This window comes from Ambystoma mexicanum, chromosome 1p, assembly GCF_040938575.1.
Source record: "Ambystoma mexicanum isolate Mex_15411 chromosome 1p, UKY_AmexF1_1, whole genome shotgun sequence".
NCBI lineage: Eukaryota > Metazoa > Chordata > Amphibia > Caudata > Ambystomatidae > Ambystoma > Ambystoma mexicanum.
In genome coordinates this window covers 1,164,058,770-1,164,081,831 of record NC_090921.1, presented here as the reverse complement: position 1 = coordinate 1,164,081,831, position 23,062 = coordinate 1,164,058,770, and the positions used below count along the sequence as shown (strand labels likewise).

At 46.1% G+C, this 23,062-nt stretch overlaps 1 protein-coding gene across 2 annotated transcripts in view; it reads left to right on the top strand.

Moving 5' to 3' along the window:
* RBM42 (RNA binding motif protein 42) overlaps window positions 1-23,062 on the top strand; it is a 369,809-nt gene that overhangs the window by 319,788 nt on the left and 26,959 nt on the right. For both annotated transcript variants that reach the window (XM_069604857.1, XM_069604858.1), the window contains one exon: window positions 3,796-3,916. In XM_069604857.1, the coding sequence (XP_069460958.1) occupies window positions 3,796-3,916 (121 nt within the window). The remainder of the gene's footprint in view (window positions 1-3,795; window positions 3,917-23,062) is intronic.

Below are 23,062 nucleotides of genomic sequence, written 5' to 3'. Positions count from 1 at the left end.
AAGATGCCCCCAAACTTTCAGCAAGATTCGGAATTTGGAAGACTGTTCATCGCCCAACGCCTTTAGGTCTCAGGGTGTTGGGGTATTGCAGTGGCGCATGGTAACATCGCGACGTAGGATGGTTCGAAATGCACTTCTTGAGTATAGTGAATCTCACCAGGCGCTGGTTTGTACTTTTCAGTATCCCCAGGTTGTTTGGAAGCAAGGGTAATAGCAGGCTCTGGTTACACAGCTGGCTCTCCGGGTGCTGAAAATTCTCTCTGCTGGCTTTTCTTCATCTTTCGCTTCGGTTTTGGTTCCCAGTGGTCGACTACCTCTTCAGCTTCCTGGACTTACCTTTATACAGGAACCCAGCCAATCACAGAGGCATGCTAGATTGAAACCTGTGGGGGTGGCAGTCCTTTCAAGACAGCCAACCTCCCTGTTGGAAATGGATCCCAGCAGGCAGACTGGAAGACAAATGGCTGCACAGTTTTGGACTCCTCCCTTGCTTCCTGCCATCCCAGACACTCTGGAGCCTGGGCAGACTTGTCCAAATTCTCCTGCTGAAGACGGAACCCACGAAAAACAAAATGTACTTCCTCAAGAGTAGGGGAAAGCCCAAGAAAGGACAAGAAACTCGAAAATGGCAGAAAAAAGACTGGGCCATTTTGGTAAAATGGGCACATAGGGTTCCTTTACCGTAGCTGTGGAAACAGCTTGTGGTATAGGGGCATCGAATTAGTAAAAAGGTTCAATGCCACCAGCCATTTAGTGTAAGCTTGTCCCTACAACAGAAATGTTATAGTGAGAATGAGAAAAGGGATACTGTCCCAGCACTTCACAAAAGGTGGGGGTGCTGGTCTCCCCATAATAAAGTTGAGAGAGGATAAAATATCCTTTCTATCCTTGGGAACAGTAGTTCTCACAAGGTTAGCCAGAGAAAATTAAAAGGGGAGCCCAAAGGGCAACCCAGCAACAATAAAAGGCATATGCCAAAAAGTTGTCGAAAGGGATAAAATCCAAGAGACTATGGAAAGTCTTAAAAATGACACTCATCAAAAGATGAAACGAAAGTATGAGTGTGGAAAAAGGTTCCCACACACTAAGGTATAAGGAAAAATAATCCACCAGTCAAGTAAAAAGTTCTGGGGGTCTCACAAGTGAGGGAGATTTAGCACTAAACTGAATATCATACCTAACATCAGCCAGGGTTCTGAGCCAGCAGTAAGTTTCTAATATTTGGAGTTGAGATTGGCACTCTAAAGAGATTTTAGGCTACTATGCTGTGTTTGGGCTCAGGAGCAGCCTTCCAATGATGGGTTGAGTGCCCGGAGCCGCAAAAGGATTATTGGAGATTCATCCTCTGGTCCACACTGGAGAGGCACCAGCGACCTCGGGAGTATTCAGGTTGGAATTTCGATTACTTGGCTGTGCAACAGCGGGCAGGACAGACCCCCTGGAGCTTCCCAGATTGGGCAGATGAAACCGGTTTGCTTGCCAGATGTCCCCAGATGAGGAAATCCAGGTCCAGCCGTCACAGAGGAGCACACGTTTGCCTGCATGAACAGGGTCCATCTACTGGGGCAGACTATGAAGGCGTGGCCAGGATCTTCAGGAAGATCGGGTCTTTGGATAGGTGAGTTGATCAAGCTGTCCCCATCTGGTCACAGGGAAGGAGTGCCCTATTTGGTTCCTTCTTGATCACTGGAAAAGCAGAGCTTCACCAACAGATTCCTTTGAGTGCTTAAAATACTGGTTCGTAGCTTCAGGCGTTTCCCTGAGCATCAGTCCTTCCAGATGTGGAGCTTTGTGTCCCAGCAGCAAGAGAAGGCGAGTGGGTAAGGGATCTTCTTGGTGACTCAAGTCTCCTATTGCACACAAAGCTACATTCAAACATTTGGCAACCAGCCAATGGCTGGCCACTAACTCTGGCATCCCCAAATACCTATGGATGGCTTTCACACAAAAGACCAATCCACACACTCCTAAGGCAAGCATCTGCATATGCCATTCAGAACTGGTTCAGGTTGCTACAGCCCCTTGCTCAGATAGATTGGCACCCTCTGGCCATACTTGCCTGGCCTCTCGTCCCAGTGAAACCAATCAGTTCTTCAGACTATAAGTACTAGGAAACTGTTTCCCTTTTGTCTTTTACGTTTTACCTTCTTTGGTAACTTTTTAACATTGCACCCAGCATCTTTCAATGCAGTGAAATGGAATGGGGTTACTTTTTTATCACCCTAGCATTTTAACAAAGGGATTTTGGTTACTTTTAAATGTGGTTAATGACAAGCTGGTGGCAGCAGTTGCATTTTTACCATGTTTGCTATATTTTAATTACCTGTTTGGCTACTAAAGGTGGCTAGTGTCCTAAGATGGCCATTCCACAAGTTTTTTTTGCTTGATCTTTGCCCATTTTGTTCTTTCGCCTTCTTCCTGCTTTCTCAGGTCAGAAAATCCCTCATATGGCCATGCAGGGTATTCCTGCCAGCCCAGGAATTGAAGCACCAATGACGGCTGTTACGGAGAATTCTCAGAAATGTGCGAATTCCCTTCTACCTTAGAGACCCCAAGCTATTTTTGCTCGACTTTAGGACTTTTAATTTTTAACCTGGGGAGAGGCAGACCTTTTTCCCCACTCTTGCATGTATTTTTCTGTGATTTGGACTTCTTTTTTACTTTACTTTGGAGTCTGACAAACTCCATAGGCATCATCTTTACATTGTGACACACAGCATCCTCAGTGCAGCGGCACAGGGAAATCTCTTAGATTTCCCAACGGTATAAATACCTTCTCTTGGTGAAACGGTTTCCAAGAGCAGTGAAGTGAAATTGACTTTACCTACATTTTGTAACTTTCTAGACCCAGCACACATTATCTTACACTAGGGTGCTGGAGGGGTTACTTAGTATGGGTTCTCATGCAACATTTTTGTTACCCTTTCTACAATTAATGGCTGGTGGCAGTAGTTTACTTTTTCCTACCATTGTGTGTTTTTACTGCAGGCTGCAATTGCAGCTGCAGTAAAGCACCCATGGGTGCCCATTTTGTGAAACTGGCCCCAGTCTTCTTTTTTTGTCATTTCCCATCGCAAAGATCCTTCTTGAGATTTACTCTGCACGCCAAACCAGGTTTGGTCCATTTGTTTATTTTGTCTTTGGCGGGATTCACTGGTCAAGCTCACCTCTGGCTCCAGCAAGTCTGGCATGGCAGGAAGCGAAGGATGTGCCCGACACTCCCTGTGCTTAATCCCCTTGGTTACAGGAATGCACCCTAAGGTGATTTTCTGGCTGCCCTTGGAATACAGCCACCCTACGCTCAGGCCTGTAACTATGGGCCCTAGGGGCATTACCTTATGCGGTAATGGCCCGCAGCCTCGGGGCTTATTGCCCAAGTATTCCGAAGTGTTCTAGTGTAAACATCTGAAGTATTTAAATTGATTCTAGTGTGTATATATAATAAATATTTAATGTTATATAAATTGTAAGCTTAAGAGTTTTTTGGATGTGCATGTCTAGCTAAATTTGTGTACTTGACTGCCGCTCACATCTTCCTCTTAAAATAAGCCTGACTTCTCTGCCACTCTACGAAGGTCTTGAGTTAGTACAGACGGATACTAAGTGTTGGGGGATCTACAAACCACTGGGCTAGCTTACTAAAGTCTTACTACCAGTAGGACTTCAGGAAAGCTCCCCTAACACCACCCAATCTTAATCGCAACAAAATGATCATACTCTGTGAGTTTGGCAGTGTTGTCATTAGCTGAGTTAAGTTAAACAGTCATGGCATATATTTCATTTATTTTTTTTTAGCTGGTAGCTGAACCAGTTACAGAGGATAAGAAGAAGAACAAGCAGGAGAAGTTGAAGCGATGCATCCGAACTGCTGCTGGTACCAATTGGGAGGACCAGAGTTTGTTGGAGTGGGACACTGGTTAGTATGTGAATGCTTTCAATGGGCCTTTCTCCTGGATCATACTTTGGCATGACTGTAAATTAGTCTGTCTGGATTCGATTTGTACTGTTCTGTAATATTGGAGCTATTTAACAAGATATAAACTTTTGGCTACAGATTCATATATCCTAAGTTAGAACCTTAGGAAAATGGGTTTAAACATCCTCCATGCATTGTGAGAGAGCCACTATAAATGTCTTAAGGAAGCTGGTAGTCTCATTACTGGATTATGTGCTGGATATGCGGGAGTAAAGATAATCCTCTATTCCTGTAAGAAGTATTTATTTTGTAAAACTGGCTCCATGATGCACTGGTAAACCAGAAAATAAATTAGATTCAGAAAAGTACATGCGTCTTTGTATAAGAGGCATGACCCTTCTTATAGTCTTAACTGTAACAAAACATGTTGCTCATTATAAGAAGGTATTTTGGTTGGGGAAATGCATGCAGGCCCCAATAATTGATTAAGTTCTATGTTAGGGTTAGAAATGCATTCTAGTGACTGCTTGATATTGTCAGCTGATTGATTTGCAATCATGTTGCTGATGTATAAGATAATGGATTGTGAAGTTAAAGATTGCTTTCTGTCTGTTAGGGAGAGTTCTCAAAAATGTGCTAATTCCCTTCACCATAGAGACCCCCAGCAACTTTGCTGGATTTTGAGGACTTCATTTTTTTTTTACCTGGAAAGAGTGAGAGCCTTTTTGCCCACTCTTTCATGTTTTTTGATGTATGTTTTACTCTTGTGTTCTTTGATTATGGAGTTTTAAGATAACTCCATAGGCATCTTTTCATGTGTGTTACACAGCACCCTCAGTGCAGTGACACAGGGATGTCTTTTTAGACTTCCCAAAGGTTTAAATACCTTCTCTGGGATAAACTACTGTTTCCCAGAGAATGTAAGCTTAAATTGACTTTACTAGACTTTTTAAATTCCTAGAACCAGCACAAACTATCTTCCTATAGAGTGCTGAAGGGGCTACCTAGTATCCCCTCTGTCTAGAAACTCATGAAGCAGTCAATTGCTACCCTTTTCTATCGAAATGGCTGGTGGCAGTGGTTTTACAACGAACTACCATGATTTTTCCCGACTGCGAACACCGGTAGCTAAAGATCACGGGAGCCATGTTTTTCAAGATGGTGCCTTAAGCTCCTTTGTTTAAACCGGTCCCGGTCTTCTTTTTTCGCCATTTCTTTTTGGAAAGGTCCTTCTAGTGTTTGTCTCTGCGCGCCAAACCAGTTTGGTCTCTTTGTTTCTATGCCTTTGGCAGGCTTCAGGATTGAAGACCGCCTCTGGCGTCTGAGTGTCTGGGGTGGCCAGGAAGTGAGGGAGGTGCCCAAAACTCCCTTTGTTTAGTCTCCTAGGAGACCCAAATGCACTCAGGCGTGATTGGCTAGCTGACTGTCCAGTAAGGGCAGCCACCCTTCTGGGTGAGTGGCAGCTAAGCTGGAATGAATGGGAGAAAACAGTTTATAAGGTGAGTCTCCTGGACTGGAAAGCAGAGTCGACCACCGGAACGAAAGAACCTAAGACGAGCTGGAAGAGGACGGCTATTGCAACTCCTGGACCGTTGCTTTGCCCGGTGAAGCCCTGCTGCAGGTCCGAATTGCCAAGTTCATCTCGACAGAGAAGCCCCTTCAAGGACGACGACTTCCTTTGGGTTGGTGGGACCAATCAACTCGTAAGCCACCCGGATACCATTCTCGGAGCTGGTTAGGATTAACCAGGGGAAAAGGACACCAGCTTGTGTGCTTGAATTACAGCTACTCGAACTGAAGTGACTCCATTTTGTCAGCGTTTTCCAACGATCCCGTGCCCTGCAGGAGTCCCCCGACGTCCTCTCTCTTGTCCCCACGACTGAGGCTCAGGAACAGTGAGATCTGCAGGAACATTTGCATCTTTTGCTTCATATTAAGGTACTGTGCCAACCCGATTGAGAGAGCACCTCTCTCGCGGTGAAAGTTCGTGGAAGTTTCCCAATTTGCTGGCTTAATCAATTTTTGACCCAACATATGATCCTTTTTCGTACAAACTACTTCTGAGAACTTTGGCAAATACTTTACCGTTTGCTTCAAGAACTGCTTTCCTATCCAAGACACTAGTCCATTGACTTTCGCCTAGGCCTATTGAACTGAATCGAGTCCTCTAGTGAACTAAAACTATTTGCACTGCCTAAGAAAGTATTTGTGATCTATTCTGCTAACTTGTGCCTTTTTACTCCCATTGAAAGTAACTGAAGTGCCATTTTGCTCCTATTTCAGGGGAGCCTAATTTGTTCAGAAACTTATTGGTTTGATATTGAAGTGTTTGTGTATAATATTAAATTGCCTCCTTCTAGCGAATGTTTTCTAAATGATTGTGTAATACATTTTTACCAAGAAACCTTGAGTATAAGGTGTCTACTTGAAATCACTGTGATTGTAAGACCTCTGTGTAACCTCTTGTACTGCTCACATTCCTTCTTGAGATAAGCCTGACTGCTCAGCTGCGTGCCACAAAATTGTAGTACAGACTTCTACCAAAGGTTGGTTTTTGCTTACTCCTGTAGTCCTAATTGTATATGGTGGTCCCAGAGGGTACTGCATGCATTTCTGCCTAACACTGTTTCACTAGACAGCTTGGTCATTTAAAAGGGAACAGGCTTGTTTGGGCAGGGGTGTGGTCTTCTTACGGTAATCTTCACATTGTTAGCTGATTGCATGTGAACGAAAAACATTATTTTGAAAAGCATTTGTTTGGAGTTAAACATGACTTTCTCAATGACTGTGTCGGAAGGATAACTAATAGAATGCAGAGCCGGGTGGGCAAAGTGCTTTAACAAAGCCTGTAACTTTTTAAGAAGCACATTTCAAGTGGAAAACATTCCTTTGTCACAGGAGTGTGCACCCTTTTTAGCTCAACAGATTATTTTGGACTAAAACTTGCATCAGCCCTAGCCAGCATAGTGAGTGGTGAGGGATCATCGGGAAGCAGTAAAAAAAATATCCATAGCACCCTTTCCTAGTGTGAGGAGGAAAATCCTAAACTGTACCTCTGATAAGAGACCCTGAACATTTTGGTTTTTCATGACTGGTTTAGCAATCTTTTCCCAAAATAGGCCCTGTGCCCATCGCCTAACCCAGGACATGCCAGCCTAAGAGACCCTTTGTCTATCACGATTAGCAGGGTTAGTGTGTCCCAAATGCATCCTGTTCTCTGTGACAATAACATCCCACAGAAGGCTGTGTGCGCTCCACTGGTTATTGACAGAGTATTACCTTCTTGGAATACTAGTGGTGTTGCGCATGCTCCACCCTTAAATCCAGTACCATGTCACACAGCTAATCTTTGTTATTGTGAATGAATGGGACACAGATATTGCCATACATAGTCGTAGCTTCTGCCTCTGTCACCGAACAACGGCAGCCGAGCCAGGACCAGATATGGTCGGATATCTTAATGATGTCTGGGATTATTTAGCTGAACCAACATCTTTACTGAAAGTACAGGATGTAGCTCTGGAAAGTATGAATATAACGGGCAAAGATTTGGTGGCTGCCAAAAATTTGAAAGGATTCACCCATGTAATTGGAATGCATGTGAATACCCATTTCCAAATGAGCCTGTTTAATCTTGTCATCTGTACACTTCAATTGTCCAGAACCTGGGGTGAGCCCAGCCAAAAAGGTTTGCAAGGAAGCTCTGCTGCTGCACCTTTCCAGTACCCACCTGATGCCAAAGCACAATGTGATTGCAAGCTTCAGGGATACTCTGTTTCCAGATAATGTCTTGTTGCCTGTCTCTGAACAGAGTTGGCACGAAGAGGCAGGCACGCCCTGAGCACCAGTAGAGGCAGCATCAGAAACCCATCATACCAAAAGACAAACCACATCAAAGTACATGGAATGTATTGTTGGTACAATGAGAAGTCTTGCCTGAACTGGCAAAGTTGAGCAACAACTGAATTTATCTGATACCAAAAGCAAAGGAGTAACAAACAGCACAGCTACACTACCATTTGGCCTGTTACACATGCAAGTCACTAATTGATTATTCTTTACATACAGATCCAGTTAATCGTAGTAAGTGATAGACCCAGATTGTGCTGGGACCAAAGAAACTTTGTAGCACTGCCTTTTTATGGCACTAGCCACATTTGCTTGTATGACGAATTGAGGGACTCCTGTTCCTGTGAGGAACTGCCTAAGCCAATTTACTGGATGGCTTACATGGGAATATCCAACATCTCAAATACTTCCAAATACAGAGACTTGACTGAAGCGAAGGTTAAAATGTACTATCTTCAGGAAGAAAGAGAAGTTCTTTTAAATGGAAATCACCAATCCACTGCAACGAGTAAGTTAAAGGAGTACTCGTCAAACGAAAGAGAGATGAGAGGAAGGGATACTGAAGCAGTGCAGGTCCTCTTGTAGCATAACGCTAGCAGGAGGCAGAGCTGGAGTACAACACAGAGCCCGCAAAATTCAGAGTTGCCTGGGAACAGCAAAGCAAATGCTGGAAGTTCGGTGAACGAGAGAGACTGAAAGCAGAGTCGACTGGAGTCAAGAGATTCATTGGTGGTGTGACACAAGATTGTCGTGGTGTGCATCGTGCCCGTGCAATGATGCTGAAACCATCCTGGGGAAACCACGGCAAACAGTACGGTTCCCTATGGAGATGCCTAGTGTTAGGCAAATTTATCAGTTTTATGCTTAATCTCCTCCCCTAGTGAGACCCCCCAGCACTTTTTGCTGAACTTTAGGACTTTTAATTTTCATCCTGGAGAGAGTGTGAACTTTTTCCCACTCATGTATTTTTCTGTGATTTCAACTCTGTTTATTTTTTGGTTTTGGAGTCTCACAAACTCCATAGGCATCTTCTTTTTACTTTGTGACATACAGCACCTACAGTGCAGTGGCACATGGAAGTCTTTCAGATTTCCCAAAGGCATAAATACCTTCTCTTGGTTAAAATACTTTTTACAAGAGCAGTGAAGTGAAATTGACTTTACTTACATTTGTAACTTTTCTAGACCAGCACACCCAATCTTCCAATTGGGTGCTGGAGGGGTCACTTAGTGTCCCCTTTGTCTAGTTTCTCATGTAACATGTTTTTGTTACCCTTTCTACTATCCATGGCTGGTGGCAGTGATTTACTTTTTTCTACCATTGAGTGTTTCTACCGCGGACTGCAATTGCAGCTGGAGTAAAGCACCAATGGGTGCTCATTTTGTCAAAATGGGCCCGGTTTTCTTTTTTCTACATTTCTTGTTGAAAAGGTCCTTCTTGAGATTTACTCTACGCACCAAACCTGGTTTGGTCTCTTTGTTCATTTTGTCTTTGGCGGGATTCACTGGTGAAGCCCGCCTCTGGCTCCAGCATTTCTGGAAGGGCAGGAAGCGAGGGAGGTTCCCGAAACTCCCTGTGCTTAGTCTCCTTGGTTACAGGAATGCACCCAAAGATGATTGGCCGGCTGGCTGTCCTTCGAGGACAGCCACCCTGCTGTGTGAGTGACAGCTAGGCTGTGTATGAATGGGAGAAACCTGCATAAAAGGCAAGGTCTTTTGGACAGAATGCAGAGTCGACCACTGGACGAAGGAATCCAAAGAAGAACTTAGAAGAGACGCACGCTGTAACTCCCGGACAGTTGGTTTGTCCGGTGAAGCCCTGCTGCAGTACTGAAGCTCTGAATTTGCCTCGACTAGAGAAGCCCGGCAAAGTACGACTTCTCCCCTTGGGTTGGTTGGACCAATCGACCCCAAGACAAACTAATCTGGAAATCCTCTCGAAGCTGGCTGTACCTCCATTTCTGCTTCTGGAACTGAGTGCCAGGGAGAGGAACACCAGAATCGAGTGCATCGTTTTTAAGTCGGACCCGAGCTCCAGGAAGAACCTCCGGACTTCTTCGAAGCAGGACTAATCAAGCCTGAGCCACCTCAACAGAGTGCTGGACCCCAGAAGCGACGAAAGACCATAAGGTATCCGACAACCGCTGTGGTGCTATTCGTGGGAAGCTGAAACTGAGAAGTGCCGCTGATCTGAAGTTTGGCCATTGCTGCTGCCGAACTTCGAATCGTAGTGCAAGAGTCGCCAGACGTCCTCCCTCTTGTCCCCATGACTGCGGCCCAGGAACAACAGGATCTGCCATACTACCACAGGAACAGAAGCCAGCTGGAACTAATTTCTTCAGACAAAAGGTACTGTAAAGTAAGGGGTAACAAGAGATCTCACAAATATTCTGAAGCAGGTAAGTACTTTTGGTAACCCCCCAATGCAAAGTAAGTTAACCCCTTCCTGAAAGTAAGACCAAACACACAGTCAGAGGGAAAAAGAATCGTTCAGGGGGCCAGGCTAAACCAAAGTCAATTGGACAAAAGTCAAGGTGAACTGAAGCACTTCTTGCAGGTAGGTAAAATTCTTGCACAATGTTTTAGAAGTCTTTGTAGTAAAAGATAATTCAAAGTAGTGCCAGAAGCTGATTAGGCTTGTGAGGTAAAGAAGCTGTTAGCAACTCTACAGAAGCAACCAAGACAAGTCTCCACTGAGGACAAGTGAGGTTACACAACAAGAGGTAAGTTCCCTTTGACTTTACAGTACCTTTGGTTAGAAGAAAAGGGCTATGGCTGGCTTCTGTTCCTGTGCAGCTCTGCAAATCCTGTATTCCTGGGCCTCAGTCGTGGGGACAAGAGGGAGGACATCTGAACTTTGGTGAGCTCCTTTTGGACCTGCAGAGGCATGATCCCATTCATCCAAGTCCCCTTACCAGAGTGTAGCACTGCAGAATTGAGGAAGATCGACCGGGCGGTAACTGTTAGTTGTTGGAACTGATAAAAAGGCGCCAAAACTGCAGACCAATGAAATACTTGCTGAGGGTCCTTTCTTGCGACTGCTTCTGTGACATCACATTCAGAGTCCTTCCTTTCGTCACCAGACCAAGGAATCAGGAGACCAGTAATCAGGAGACCAGGTCCGTCACTGCTGCACATGAAAGAATCCAGCTGCATTTTCTTCAACCACCCTAAGGTACTTTAGGGCTCAAAGTAGAACTTACCTCAAGATGAATAGTCACTCCAGTGTGACTGGAGTGTGTTACAAGGTGTTTGGGTGTCCATCCATACCTCTGGCCCAGGCTTAACAGCCTAAGCTCCTTTATGAAGTCTGTTAGAAAAGATTTGGTGCAGTACCCTTTGGGTGCACTACAACAACCTTGACGACCTGGCAATAGGAACCCAACTTTTTGTATAAGTCTGTACTACACAGGTTTGTAGTGTTGCTGAGCAGCTAGGCTTATCTCAAGAGAGGTCAATGTGAGCAGAATGGGGGGTTACAGATATTCACAGTGACACGTATCCAAATAAACACTTGCACTCAAGGTTTTTTGATTAAACACGTATTAATTTATTTAACCGTCAGTTTGAATAAGCCTTCTTCAGAAGGGGCAGTATAATAGTAACACACAAATACACTCCAAAATACATACTCTTAGTTTCTCTAAATCCGCAAGTACCCATTTGGGATGACACACACTTCCTACAACCTCAGGTGACTTAAATAGCTAGGACACTCTGGACATTAATAGATCACTGGTACATTTAGAGCAATACTAAAGTTGGTGTCAAGGAAAAGGGTTTCAGAATAAGACAAGAGATCACACAAATATTCTGAAGCAGCGAAGTACTGTTGAACCCCCCCAAATGCAAAGTAAATTACCACCTTCCTCGAAGGAAGGTACAAACACACAATCAGAGGAGAGAGGAGTCATTCAGGGAGCCAGGCCAGCCAATGTCAATTGGGCAAAAGTCTAGTTGAGCTGAAGCAATTCTTGCAGCTAAGTAAAGTCTTGCACAATGTTTTAGAAGTCTTTGTAGAAAAAGTAAAATTAATGTAAGGCCACAAGCTGGGAGGCTTGTGAGAATTAGACCATGCAAGCAACTCTACAGGAGCAACCAAAACCAGTCTCAACTGAGAACAAGTAAAGCTACAAGACAAGAGGTAAGTTTTCTTAGACTGTACAATACATTTGGTTAGAAGAAATGGTTCCAGCTGGCTTCTGTTCCTGTACAGCTCTGCAGATCCTGGTGTTCATGGGCCTCACTCGTGGGGACAAGAGGGAGGACTTCTGGGGACTCCTGCCTGAAATGGGAAAGTCGGCGGCAGCAATGAGCAAACTTCAATTCAGTGGCACTTTGGCGTTTCAGCTCCTCGCATCTAACAGCAAATAGCAACACTGCGGTTCTCGTATACCACTTCAGACTTTCCTTGCTTCTGGGGTCCAGCACTCTGTTGAGGTGGCTGAGTCTTGGTCAGTCCTGCTTCAGGGAAGTCCAGAGGATCTTCCTGATGCTTGGGACCGACTTAAAAGCGATCCACTCGATTTGGTGTTCCTCTCCCTGGAACTTCGGTTCCAGAAGCAGCAGCAGTGGAAGTACAGCTGGCTTCGAGAGGATGTCCAAACGAGTTCACTTTGGAGTCGATTGGTCCCACCAACTCAAGGGGAGAAGTCGTCCTTGAAGGGCTTCTCTAGTCGAGGTGAATTCGGAGCTTCAGCACAGCAGCAGGGCTTCACTGGGCAAACCAACCCTCCAGGAGTTGCAGCAGGCGTCTCTTCCACGTTCTTCTTTGGATTCCTTCGTCCAGTGGTCGACTCTCCCTTCCAAGCCAAAAAAGCTTTGCCTTTTTACGCAGATTTCTCCCATTCATTCCAGCCTAGCTGTCAATCACACAGCAGGTTGGCTGTCCTTGCCAGCTAGCCAGCCGCCCAATCACCTTTGGGCGCATTCCTGTAACCAAGGGGATTAAGCACAGGGAGTTTCGGGCACCTCACTCACTGCCTACCCCTGCCAGACATACTGGAGTCGGAGGCGGGCTTCACTCGGGAATACTGCGAAAGACAAAACAAACAAAGGGACCAAACCTGGTTTGGTGCGCAGAGTAAATCTGAAGAAGGACCTTTCCAGCAAGAAATAGCGAGAAAAGACAACCATGGCCATTTTGACAAAATGGGCTCCCATGGGTGCTGTACTGCAGCTGCAAACGCAGCCCGCGGTAAAAACTCCCAGTGGTAGTTAAAAGTAAACCACTGCTACCAGCCATTAATTGTAGAAAGGGTAACATAAAAATGTTACATGAGAAACTAGACAAAGGGGATACGAAGTAACCCCTCCAACATCCTATTGTAAGAAAGTGTGAGCTGGGTCTAGAAAGTTACAAATGGAAGTATAGTCCATTTCACAATAGTTTATTCAAGAGAAGGTATTTAAACCTTGTGGAACTCTATAAGACTTCCCAGTGCCACTGCACTGAAGGTGCTATGTGTCACAATGTAAAAAGATGATGCCTATGGAGTTTGTGAGGCGCCATAACCAAAAGAAACACAGAGTTTAAATCACAGTAAAATACATGAGTGGGAAAAAGGTCTCACTCTCTCCAGGTAAAACATTTAAAAAGTCCTAGAGTCCACCAAAAGTGCTGGGGGTCTCTAAGGTAGAGCGGAATTAGCACATTTATGAGAATTCTCCCTAAGAGTCCTTTGCAGGGTCCTTATACTTGGTGTTATCCTACTAAAGTATTTAATTTAAGTAACTAAAAAAGTTGCCTTTTCTGTGGCTGCATAATACTTTTGCCCCCATCCTACAATGACTTTGAAGATCTCTTGATTTATTAGGGCTTGGACTGCTAAAGCATTAGTAGTCTTGAAAAGTGTTGCTAGAAAGTAAATCATTGATAATAGTGTTGAATAACCCTCCTTTTCCTTCCTACATACTGTCTGTGTGACATGTAAATGAATGAAACTGTCATTTCACTATAACAAATGTAGGTGTACGCCACGCCTATTTAAACAGTGGAACTGTCATTACAGTCATTTTCTATAACATTTGTAAGCTTGAGCAGCTACTATTGATGCAGTCACCTATGAAAAGTATTGTTGATATTTCCTATATGTGTTGCTTACTCTAAAATAATATTTACCTAACTTGCGTATATACAATAAATGTATATTTTATTATAACTTCCATTGTGTAAGAGTTTCTTTCGGCTAATGTATAGACAACATCCTCGGAGGTTTTGCCTGGCTGGTCTGCCATTGTACCAATCCTTCGGGTAGTACAGACTTGTACTACAAGTTAGGGGAACTGTATACCCAGGGATAGTTTTATAGAGTCTTACCTCCAGGTGGACTTTAGGAAAACTCCCCATACAATTATATATATCATTATTAAAATACCCTGTGCCCTAGTACTACGTGCTGTCTTTTCAAATGGATTGTGTCCGCCAACGTATTCCACATCTTTGACATATAATGTCCACAGCTGTGCACTTCGGAAATTGTTTCGGCAGAGGGCGTCCTGCTTCGATAACGTCGGATCGATGTCCCTCGAAGACCTCAGTCGAGGCCAACATCACCGGATGTTCTAAATAGGATGCACAGTGCCCGCAGCCTCGGTTCTGTTTTTTCTGCAAACGTGTTTGCTTCAAGAACTCGGCGCGCCTTGTGCGTTTCATCGTAGTGATGTCTTCTTCTTCGACACCTGTTGTTCAAAATGCCAGTCGCTGACTGCCAAGGCCTTGCGTAAGGGGAAGCTTCAGGTAGGTAGGTGTTCTAAGCCCATTAAGTCTTCGGAAATAGAAATCCAAAGGGGTGTCCACCGACTACTCGAGGGGCGACTCTCTGCATCGGGAGGAGGCCCGGGTTTCTCGGTCCAGGAGTGGTTACCTCCATTCTTCTTCCTCGTTGCGGCATTCTCGGAAGCGCGGTCACCTTCCCTTCTCCTCGGAGGATGGAGCCGCGAGGAAAGTGGCATGCCCGATGAAGTCCTCGAGCAGATGTTGGCGATTTTTCAATCGCAGGGTACGGTTCCGGGTGCGCCTTCTGATGAAGCCGGCAGGGAACGGTCTCGTACCATGGCTCGCATGTCTTCGGGCTCGGGTCCGCAACGTGGCTCACATCGGGAACCTGCATGGTCCCGTACGGACAAGGCTTCGGATAGTCACAAGAGATGTGCTTCCAGGTCTCGGTCCTCATCCCGAGCGAGACCGCTGCAACCTGCTAAGGGCTCGAAGCCTGCGTCGACTCAGTCGCCTAGTGTCCGTCCGACTCGGATGCCGAGGCTTTGCCTTCTTATCAGCCATCGGCGCCATTGTCTACGCCGAAGCCTTTGGCGCTCTCGGCGCCGAAGCAGATTTTTGCCCGAAATTTACCGTTGGAGTTCCCTGATCTGATGGATCCTCCAAGGAAGGCTACTGCTAAGTCTGTGAGGTCAGTGGTGGACTCCAGGCCTTCTTTTGTCCCCAGGCCAGGTTTTCACCTCCCTTTGGATGACATATATGAGGAGGAAGAAAGGTCTGATTTTGAGGACCCTGTTGAGCAGGATGTGGCTCCTGTCTTTTCTGGAGACAGTCAGTTGGAGGAGTTAAGGCAAACCCTCCATGATGCCAGTGGGTTGGACACTTCTCCGGAAGTGGAATTTGGCAGGCCTGTGCCTGGGGCTCATGCAGAGTCGTCATACAGGCAGCTCATGGCTAGGGTCGCACAGTATCTGGGGTGGTCCAGTCCTCCTGAGGATTTTGTACAAGATGATCTTACGGACATCTTAGACCAAGGTCCGTCCTCTGACCCAGTGTTACCTTTTCATCTCGCTTTACAGAAAATGGGGTGTCGGCTGCTTGGCTGTCACCGGAATCTCTTCCGGCTGTTAAGTAATTGACAAAGAAGTACCGCCCTTCCGTTTCCAACCCCAGCTATTTATTCCACTCCCAAGAGTTTGGTGGTTCAGGCGGCTACCTCGAGGCAGGCGGCGTACCCTACCATCCCTCCTGATAGGGACGACAAATGCTTCGACGGTTGGGCTCGCAAGGTATTTTCTGCGGGAGTATGGCATTGAAATCAGCCAACTCCACTTGTGCCTTACCAAGGTTTTCATACACTCTGTGCAACTGTTTCTTTAGCGGCTGAGCATATTCCAGAGTGGTAAGAAAGGGATGGGTTCCTTGCTCTCGTGCAAGATGGCAAGGATGCCATGTGCAAATCCCTTCAGTCGGGTTTGGATACGGCCAACCGTGTTAGCCGGTCCATGGCTGCTATCACCATTATACGCAGGTTTGCGTGGTTGCGGAAGTCGGTTTTGCCCCAGATCTTCAAGCCCGTCTTTTGAACATGCCGTTTGATGGCACACATGTTTGGAGAGCCTTGTGAGGTTGCAGACCTCGAAAGCTGCAGCAAAATCTTTAAGCGCAGCTGTGCGTCAACCTCCGCCTTTTCGTCTTAGGGGACAGCAGTGGAGGGGAGTTTCTTTTCGTTACTACTACTCCTTTGGTAGAACAAGAGGGGCCGCCAGTCAAAGGGGTCAGTAAAAAAGTACCCGTGGTGGTCGGGGAAATAGAAGTACCAAAGCTGCCCAGGCAGCTGCCTCTTTTTCTTCAGGCACTGCCTCAGCCGCTTCAGAACAGTCATGAGGCCATGTCCCATGGTTCACTGGTTGGGGGCAGGCTGTCTCAGCATCTCGAAGAGTGTCGAGCCATTACTTCGGATGCGTGGGTTCTGGATACAATAGCCCACGGCTACTGCCTTCCCTTCCTAAAGCGGCCTCACAACAATCCACTGGGGAAACTCTCTTTGAAGCTTCCAGCTCCGCTCCTTGTGCAGGAAATATTGACCCTGCTGGAGAAAGGCGCTATAGAACTGGTGCCTGTAGCAGAGAGGAACAAGAGTTGGTATTCCCCTTATTTTTTGATCCCAAAGAAAGACGGGGGATTGCGACCCATCCCGGACTTGCGTTGGTTGAGCAAACTTCTCAGGAAGGACACATTCAAGATGGTCACTCTTTCTCAAGTCCTCCAGGCCCTTCAACTTCAGGATTGGTTGGTGTCTCTGGACCTACAGGATGCTTACTGTCATGTGCCGATTCATCCCAAGCACAGAAAGTACCTGAGGTTTGCAGCTGGCGACTCGCACTTTCAGTTTTGGGTCCCACCCTTCGGATTGGCCTCCGCCCGAGGGTCTTCACCAAGCTAAGAGTGGTGGTGGCAGTGTATCTCTGCCGAGGGGGGATTCATGTCTACCCCTATCTGGACGACTGGATGATCCATGCGCGTTCTCCCGAGCAAGCATTGGATCATCTCGGTCTCACCTGACGCTCCCTCCACAGTCTGGGCTTCTCCCTCAATTTCATGAAGTGGCATCTGACACCTTCTCAACAGCTCCAGTACATCGGGGCTGTATTGGACACATCCTTGGAAGTGCTCGCCTCCCAAGGTGAGGGCTCATCACATTGTGCAGATGGTGGACAAGTTTCAACATGCCCAGAGTCTCCCGGCTTTCGAATTCTTAAGGTTGCTCGGCCTCATGGCATCCTGCGTTTTTCTGGTGCCAGTTGCCAGGCTGAGGATGAGATCCCTGCAATGGGTCCTCAAGATGCAGTGGTCACAGTTCTCAGGCAAGATGTCGGATCCCGTTCAGAATCCAATCTCGGGTCTCCCAGGATTTTCTGTGGTGGGCCAACGAAGGGAACCTGATGAAGGGGGAGCCGTTTTGGCAACAGTGGCCAAAGGTGACTGTAGTGACGGATGCTTCCCTCACAGGATGGGGCGCTCATGCCAATGACTTGACCGCCAACAGTTGTTGGACTCCGTGAGAGTCCAAACTCCGCATCAATCTCTTAGAGTTGAGGGCCATCAGGCTAGCCCTTAAGGCTTTTCTGCCGTCTGACACAGTGGCCATGCATTACCTCAACAAAAAAGGGGAGTAGGGTCACTCCCGTTGTGCAGAGAGGCAATGCAGCTCTGGTTCTGGGCCATCCAGCAGGGAATTTCGATCCCAGCAGTTCATCTGGCTGGAGATGAAAATGTGGCGGCGGACGCTCTGAGCAGGCAGAGCACGATCTCTCACGAGTGGGAGTTGGCCCAGGAAGTCCTTCTGGAGATCTTCGCCCTTTGGGGTACCCCACAAGTGTATCTCTTCACCACCAGTGCCAACCGGAAGTGCGAGAGATTCTGCTCAAGGGAATTTCCTCCGAGAGGAGCCTTAGGAGACGCATTCTTAGTGAATTGGTCATTCCCACTGCTGTAAGAGTTTCCTCCAGTCCCCTTCATTCCTCAAGTGTTACGGAGGTTCGGTTCCCACATGATCCTCATTGCTCCGGATTGGGCTTGGAGAGCGTGGTACCCGGACCTTTTAGAAATGTCCATCTGCCTTACACGCGGTCTTCCCTACCTTGAGGATCTGCTCTCGTGAGAGGGGGGGGGTATCAGGTTATCCATCCAGAGGTCAGAACTCTCAAGCTTCATGCTTGGTATCTGAAAGGTTGAGATATAAGGATTGGGACCTCCCGGATGATGTGATGGAGGTGTTGCTTTCGGCCAGGAGGCCAGCAACAAAATCCCTGTACCGTTGGCATAAGTTTTGCGACTGGTGCAGAGGACAAAATGTTGATCCTTTTCAGTGTTCCATTCCTATGGTTTTGTCTTTCTTACTTTGGCCCACAGGGGCCTTCAAGTAGGTACCATTAAAGGTTAACTGGCGGCACTGTCTATATTTAAGCGCTCGTCTGAAGAATGCTCTTTAAGATTCGTTTTGATTTCTTAAAGGACTGACTAATGTGTTCCTGCTGTCCCCTTTCCAGGTGCCTGTTTGGGATTTGAATTTGGTTTTGAAATTTCGAATGGGTGCTCCGTTTGAACCTTTGCACTCTTGTCCCTTGAGATTACTGTCCTTCATGACAGTGTTCTTGATTGCAGTTACTTCTGCTCGCAGAGTGAGTAAATTGCAGGCACTTTCCTCTAAGCCGGCCCTTTACTGTGTTCCACAAGTACAGGGTTGTACTAAGGGTACGTCCTTCCTTTCTACCTAAGGTAGTATCTGAATTTCATTTGAGCCAGAAAGTGGTTCTTCCTTCTTTCTATACTCCTCCTGGTAAGGAAGAGGAGCGACTCCATAGGTTGGATCCTAGGAGAGCTCTGAGCTTTTATATTTCTAGGATGTCCAGGGTCAGAGTGGACGATCAACTCTTTGTGGGATATGCTGGACGGCAATTGGGCCAGGCTGTTACCAAACAGACCCTGTCCAGGTGGATTATCCTCACCATTACTGAGTGTTAACGATTGGCGGGTAAGCGCAATCCTGAAGGGTTGAGAGCTCATTTCACTAGGGGCGAGGCTACTTCCAGAGCCCTACAATGGAGAGTTCCTATTAGGAATATTTGTGATGCAGCCAAATGGGCTTCTATCCACACCTTTGTTAAACATTACTCCCTGGATACGATCCATGGTCAGGATATGGCCTTTGGTAAGGCGGTTCTTTATTCTGCCATTTGATTGGGGACATTTTATTTATGGCCAAGCAAACACTATACAAATGAATATAAGAAAGTAATAATATCACACAAACTAATAAAGCGCATCTATACAGACCCTGTAACCAGTGTAATAATACCACAATACCCCCACCCCGCAATACTGAAAGTGAAGGTAATGGTTAGATTAGCAATAGCAGTCTACAAGAATTCAACCACTACTTAGAAGTCCAACCCTAAGTTGACTGGGGCCTTGTGCCCCAAAAGTTGGGAGCTGGGAAAAAGTTACGTGAAGTGTCTTGTGGGTGGGAAAACAGTTCCAAAAGTCAGACAAGTATTTATTCTAGTGAATAAAACTGTCCCCAGCTTCCGGAGGGCTTTCGGCAACAAGTATTGCCAAAGGTAAAGTATTCCAAACGTTTACAGGTGGAGATAGGGATGTGGGGGGCAGTTAAATATTTCTGTAACTCACCCTGGATACTCCGGTTTCTCTTCAGACTCTGTAGGTCTTCAGAGGTTGGGGTTTCCCGCCTTTGGTATCGGTCACCAGAGCCCAAGAGTCACGGGTGCAAGAAATGTCCCGGTTGGACACAGAAGCACAACCTGTTCTAGTCTAAGAATGCAACTCACAACGATGCAGTACTGCTGTGGGCAGTGGACCAGACACAGGGAAGCCGGTTCCGATGTCTGTCACACATGCACAGCGACACAAAGGGTCTCTATCTTGGGTCCTGTTCAAGCTGGAATGTCGAAATGTTGCAGGTGTTACTCTTGTAGCATAAGCTGGGGGACCCCAAAGTTGCGAGTTGAAATGCGGAACCACTACACCTCTACTGCAGTAGCCCAAACTGGAGTTGGTCCCACCACATGATGGTTCCAGGAACAGTTCTGGAGACTCCACTTCAAATACACTCTGTTTCTTTAAATCAGTAAATAACCATTTGGGATGGCACACAGATTCTTCCTACACCCTGAGGTGACTTAAATAACTAGGACATTGTGGACATTAATATATCACTGGTACATTTAGAGCAATACTGAGGTTGTGTTAAATAAGGAGAAGATAAGGGAATAAAACAATGGTTAACAAATATTATTAAGCAGGTGAGTACTTTTTGAACCCTCCAATGCAAAGTAAATTAACCCTTTCCTGGGGGAAAGGTAAAGCATAAAGTCAGAGGTAAGAGCCTTTCAGGGAGCCAGGCAGCCAATGTTAGTTGAGCAAAAGTATAGGTGAATTGAAGCCCTTCTTGGAGGTAAGTAAAAAAGTCTTGCACAATGTTTTAGAAGTTTTTGTCTAAAAAATGAAATCACTGTAGGGCCACATGCTTCGAGGCTAGTGAGGGGCAAAGCTGTAGCAACTCTGCAAATGCGACCAAGGCAAGTCTCAACTGAGAACTAGCACGACTACACGACAAGAGGTAAGTCCTCTTAGTTTTGCAGTACCTTTGGTTAGAAGTAAAACTGCTTCCAGCTGGCTTCTGTTTCTGTGTAGGTCTGCAGATCCTGTTTTTCCTGTGCCTCAGTCGTGGGGACAAGAGGGAGGACATCTGGGGACTCCTGCACTACGAATGGAAGGTCGGCGGCAGCAACGGGCAAACTTCAAATCAGCAGTACTAAGCAGGTTCAACTCCTCACGACTCTCGCAAATCGCACCACTGCGGTTCGCGGATAACACTATGGACTTTCCTTGCATCTGGGGTCCAGCACTCTGTTGAGGTAGCTCAGGCTTTGTCAGTCCTGCTTCATGGGAGTCCGGAGGATCTTCCTGGAGCTCGCGTCTGACTTAAAGACACTCACTCGATTCTGGTGTTTCCCTCCCTGGCAATCGGTTCCTGTAGCAGCAATGGAAGTACAGCCAGCTCTGAGGGGATTTCCAGATGAGCTCATCTTGGGGTTGATTGGTCCCACCAACCCAAGGGGAGAAGTCATCCTTTGCAGGTCTTCTCTGGTTTAGACAAATTCGGATCGTCCGCACTGCAGCAGGGCTTCACTGGGCAAAACAATGGTCCAGGAGCTGCAGCAGGCATCTGTTTCAAGTTCTTCTTCGGATTCCTTTCGTCCAGTGGTTGACTCTGCCTTCCAAGCACAAAGCCTCGCCTTTTATGCAGGTTTCTTCCATTCATTCACAGCCTAGCTGTCGATCACACAGCAGGATGGCTGCCCACAGAGGACATCCCTCCAGCCAATCACCTTAGGGTGCATTCCTGTAACCAAGGAGACTAAGCATAGGGAATTTCTGGCACCACCCTCGGTTGCTGCCCTGCCAGACACACTGGAGCCAGAAGCGGGCTTCACCAGTGAATCCCGCCAAAGACGAAATGAACAAAGGGACCAAACCAGGTTTGTCGCGCAGTGTAAATCTAAAGAAGGACCTTTTCAACAAGAAATGGCAAAAAAAAGAAGACGGGCCATTTTGACGTAATGGGCACCCATGGATGCCTTACTGTAGTTGCAAATAGAAACCCCATTGCACTTCATTGTAAGATGTATTGTGCAATGATGTAAAGTTTCACAAAAAATAGATAACAAGACAAGGGAAACATAGTTTCCCAGTACTGACAGCAAGGACTGGTCAGTTTCCCCATAACCATGAACAGAAGTGCAGGGGAGTGAAGCGGAAGGCTTCACCTCACTGTAAAAAGGCAGAACAGAGTTAAAAAATAAAAAGTACAATGTTGCATGGTGCAGAGGGTGGGAGTTGCTAAAAAGAGAAAACGTTCCTTACACTGGTCCAAGCAAAAACACAACTCTGCACTTGGCAAATGTTGTACCATGTGCTTTAGTTTCCTTTGAAACAAAATTTTTACTGAGCATTATTTCCTTTTGTTCTCTTAACTATTGATGTATATGTTCAAATAAATCCCCTGTTCAATGACCGTTTGCAAATCCTCTGATCTTTTGTCCTGGACAGTTCTTCTAAACCACCCTACTACCTCATAGATTTGCTCTGACTGCTCAGCAATTGCTACCACCACGTGGGGACAGGCAAAGGCTACGGGATGCTTGGCTACCCATCTGTGGGCCACTTCCTCTCCTATGAACATGGGGAAGAGAACAATGTTCTCGACACAGAGACCACATGAATGACAGAGGAAATGTGAAGCGAAACGAGCAAGAGGGAAAAGACTAAACGGTTGTGGGGGTGCAGCTTGTTACGGTGCCCCATTCTTAAGTATATCCATCCCAACGATTCCTCTGGCAGAATTTGACACAAGCTAAGTTTTGGGTAGAATTTCCTTTTTGAGTATTGTTAGGCAATATTGTATGCAGTACCCTTAGGGTGCACTACTACAACCCTGCCCTCCTGGCAGTAGTAACCCAACCTTTGGTATAAGTCTCTACTACACAAGTTAGTAGTGTGGACGAGTAGCCAGGCTTCTTTCAAGAGGGGTCAATGTGAGCTGTAGGGGAGTTGCACAGATGTTAACAGTGACAGGTACTCAAGCAGACACTTAACACACAGGGTTTCGTGATAAAAAAATTATTAATTTATTTACCATTCAGTTAATATAAGCCTTCTTCAGAAGGGAGCACTGTAAAAGACTACACAAATATACTTCAAAATTACACAACCTCTTAGTTCAGAATCAGTAAATACCAATTTGGGATGGCATACACCAGAGACCTGCCCCTCAGGTGACTTCAATTGCTAGGGTGCTGTTGACATTAATGTATTACTGTTTGCATTCAGAATTAGTTAAGAGCAAGTAAAAAGGGAAAGATTATTAGAGCAAACAAGATGCCATAAATATTTCTTAAGCAGGCAAATACTTTCTGATTCCCCCAATAAGTCATTCAGTTAAAACAGGCTAAGCCAAAGTCAATAGGCAAGAGTCTATATGGGCTGAAGCACTTC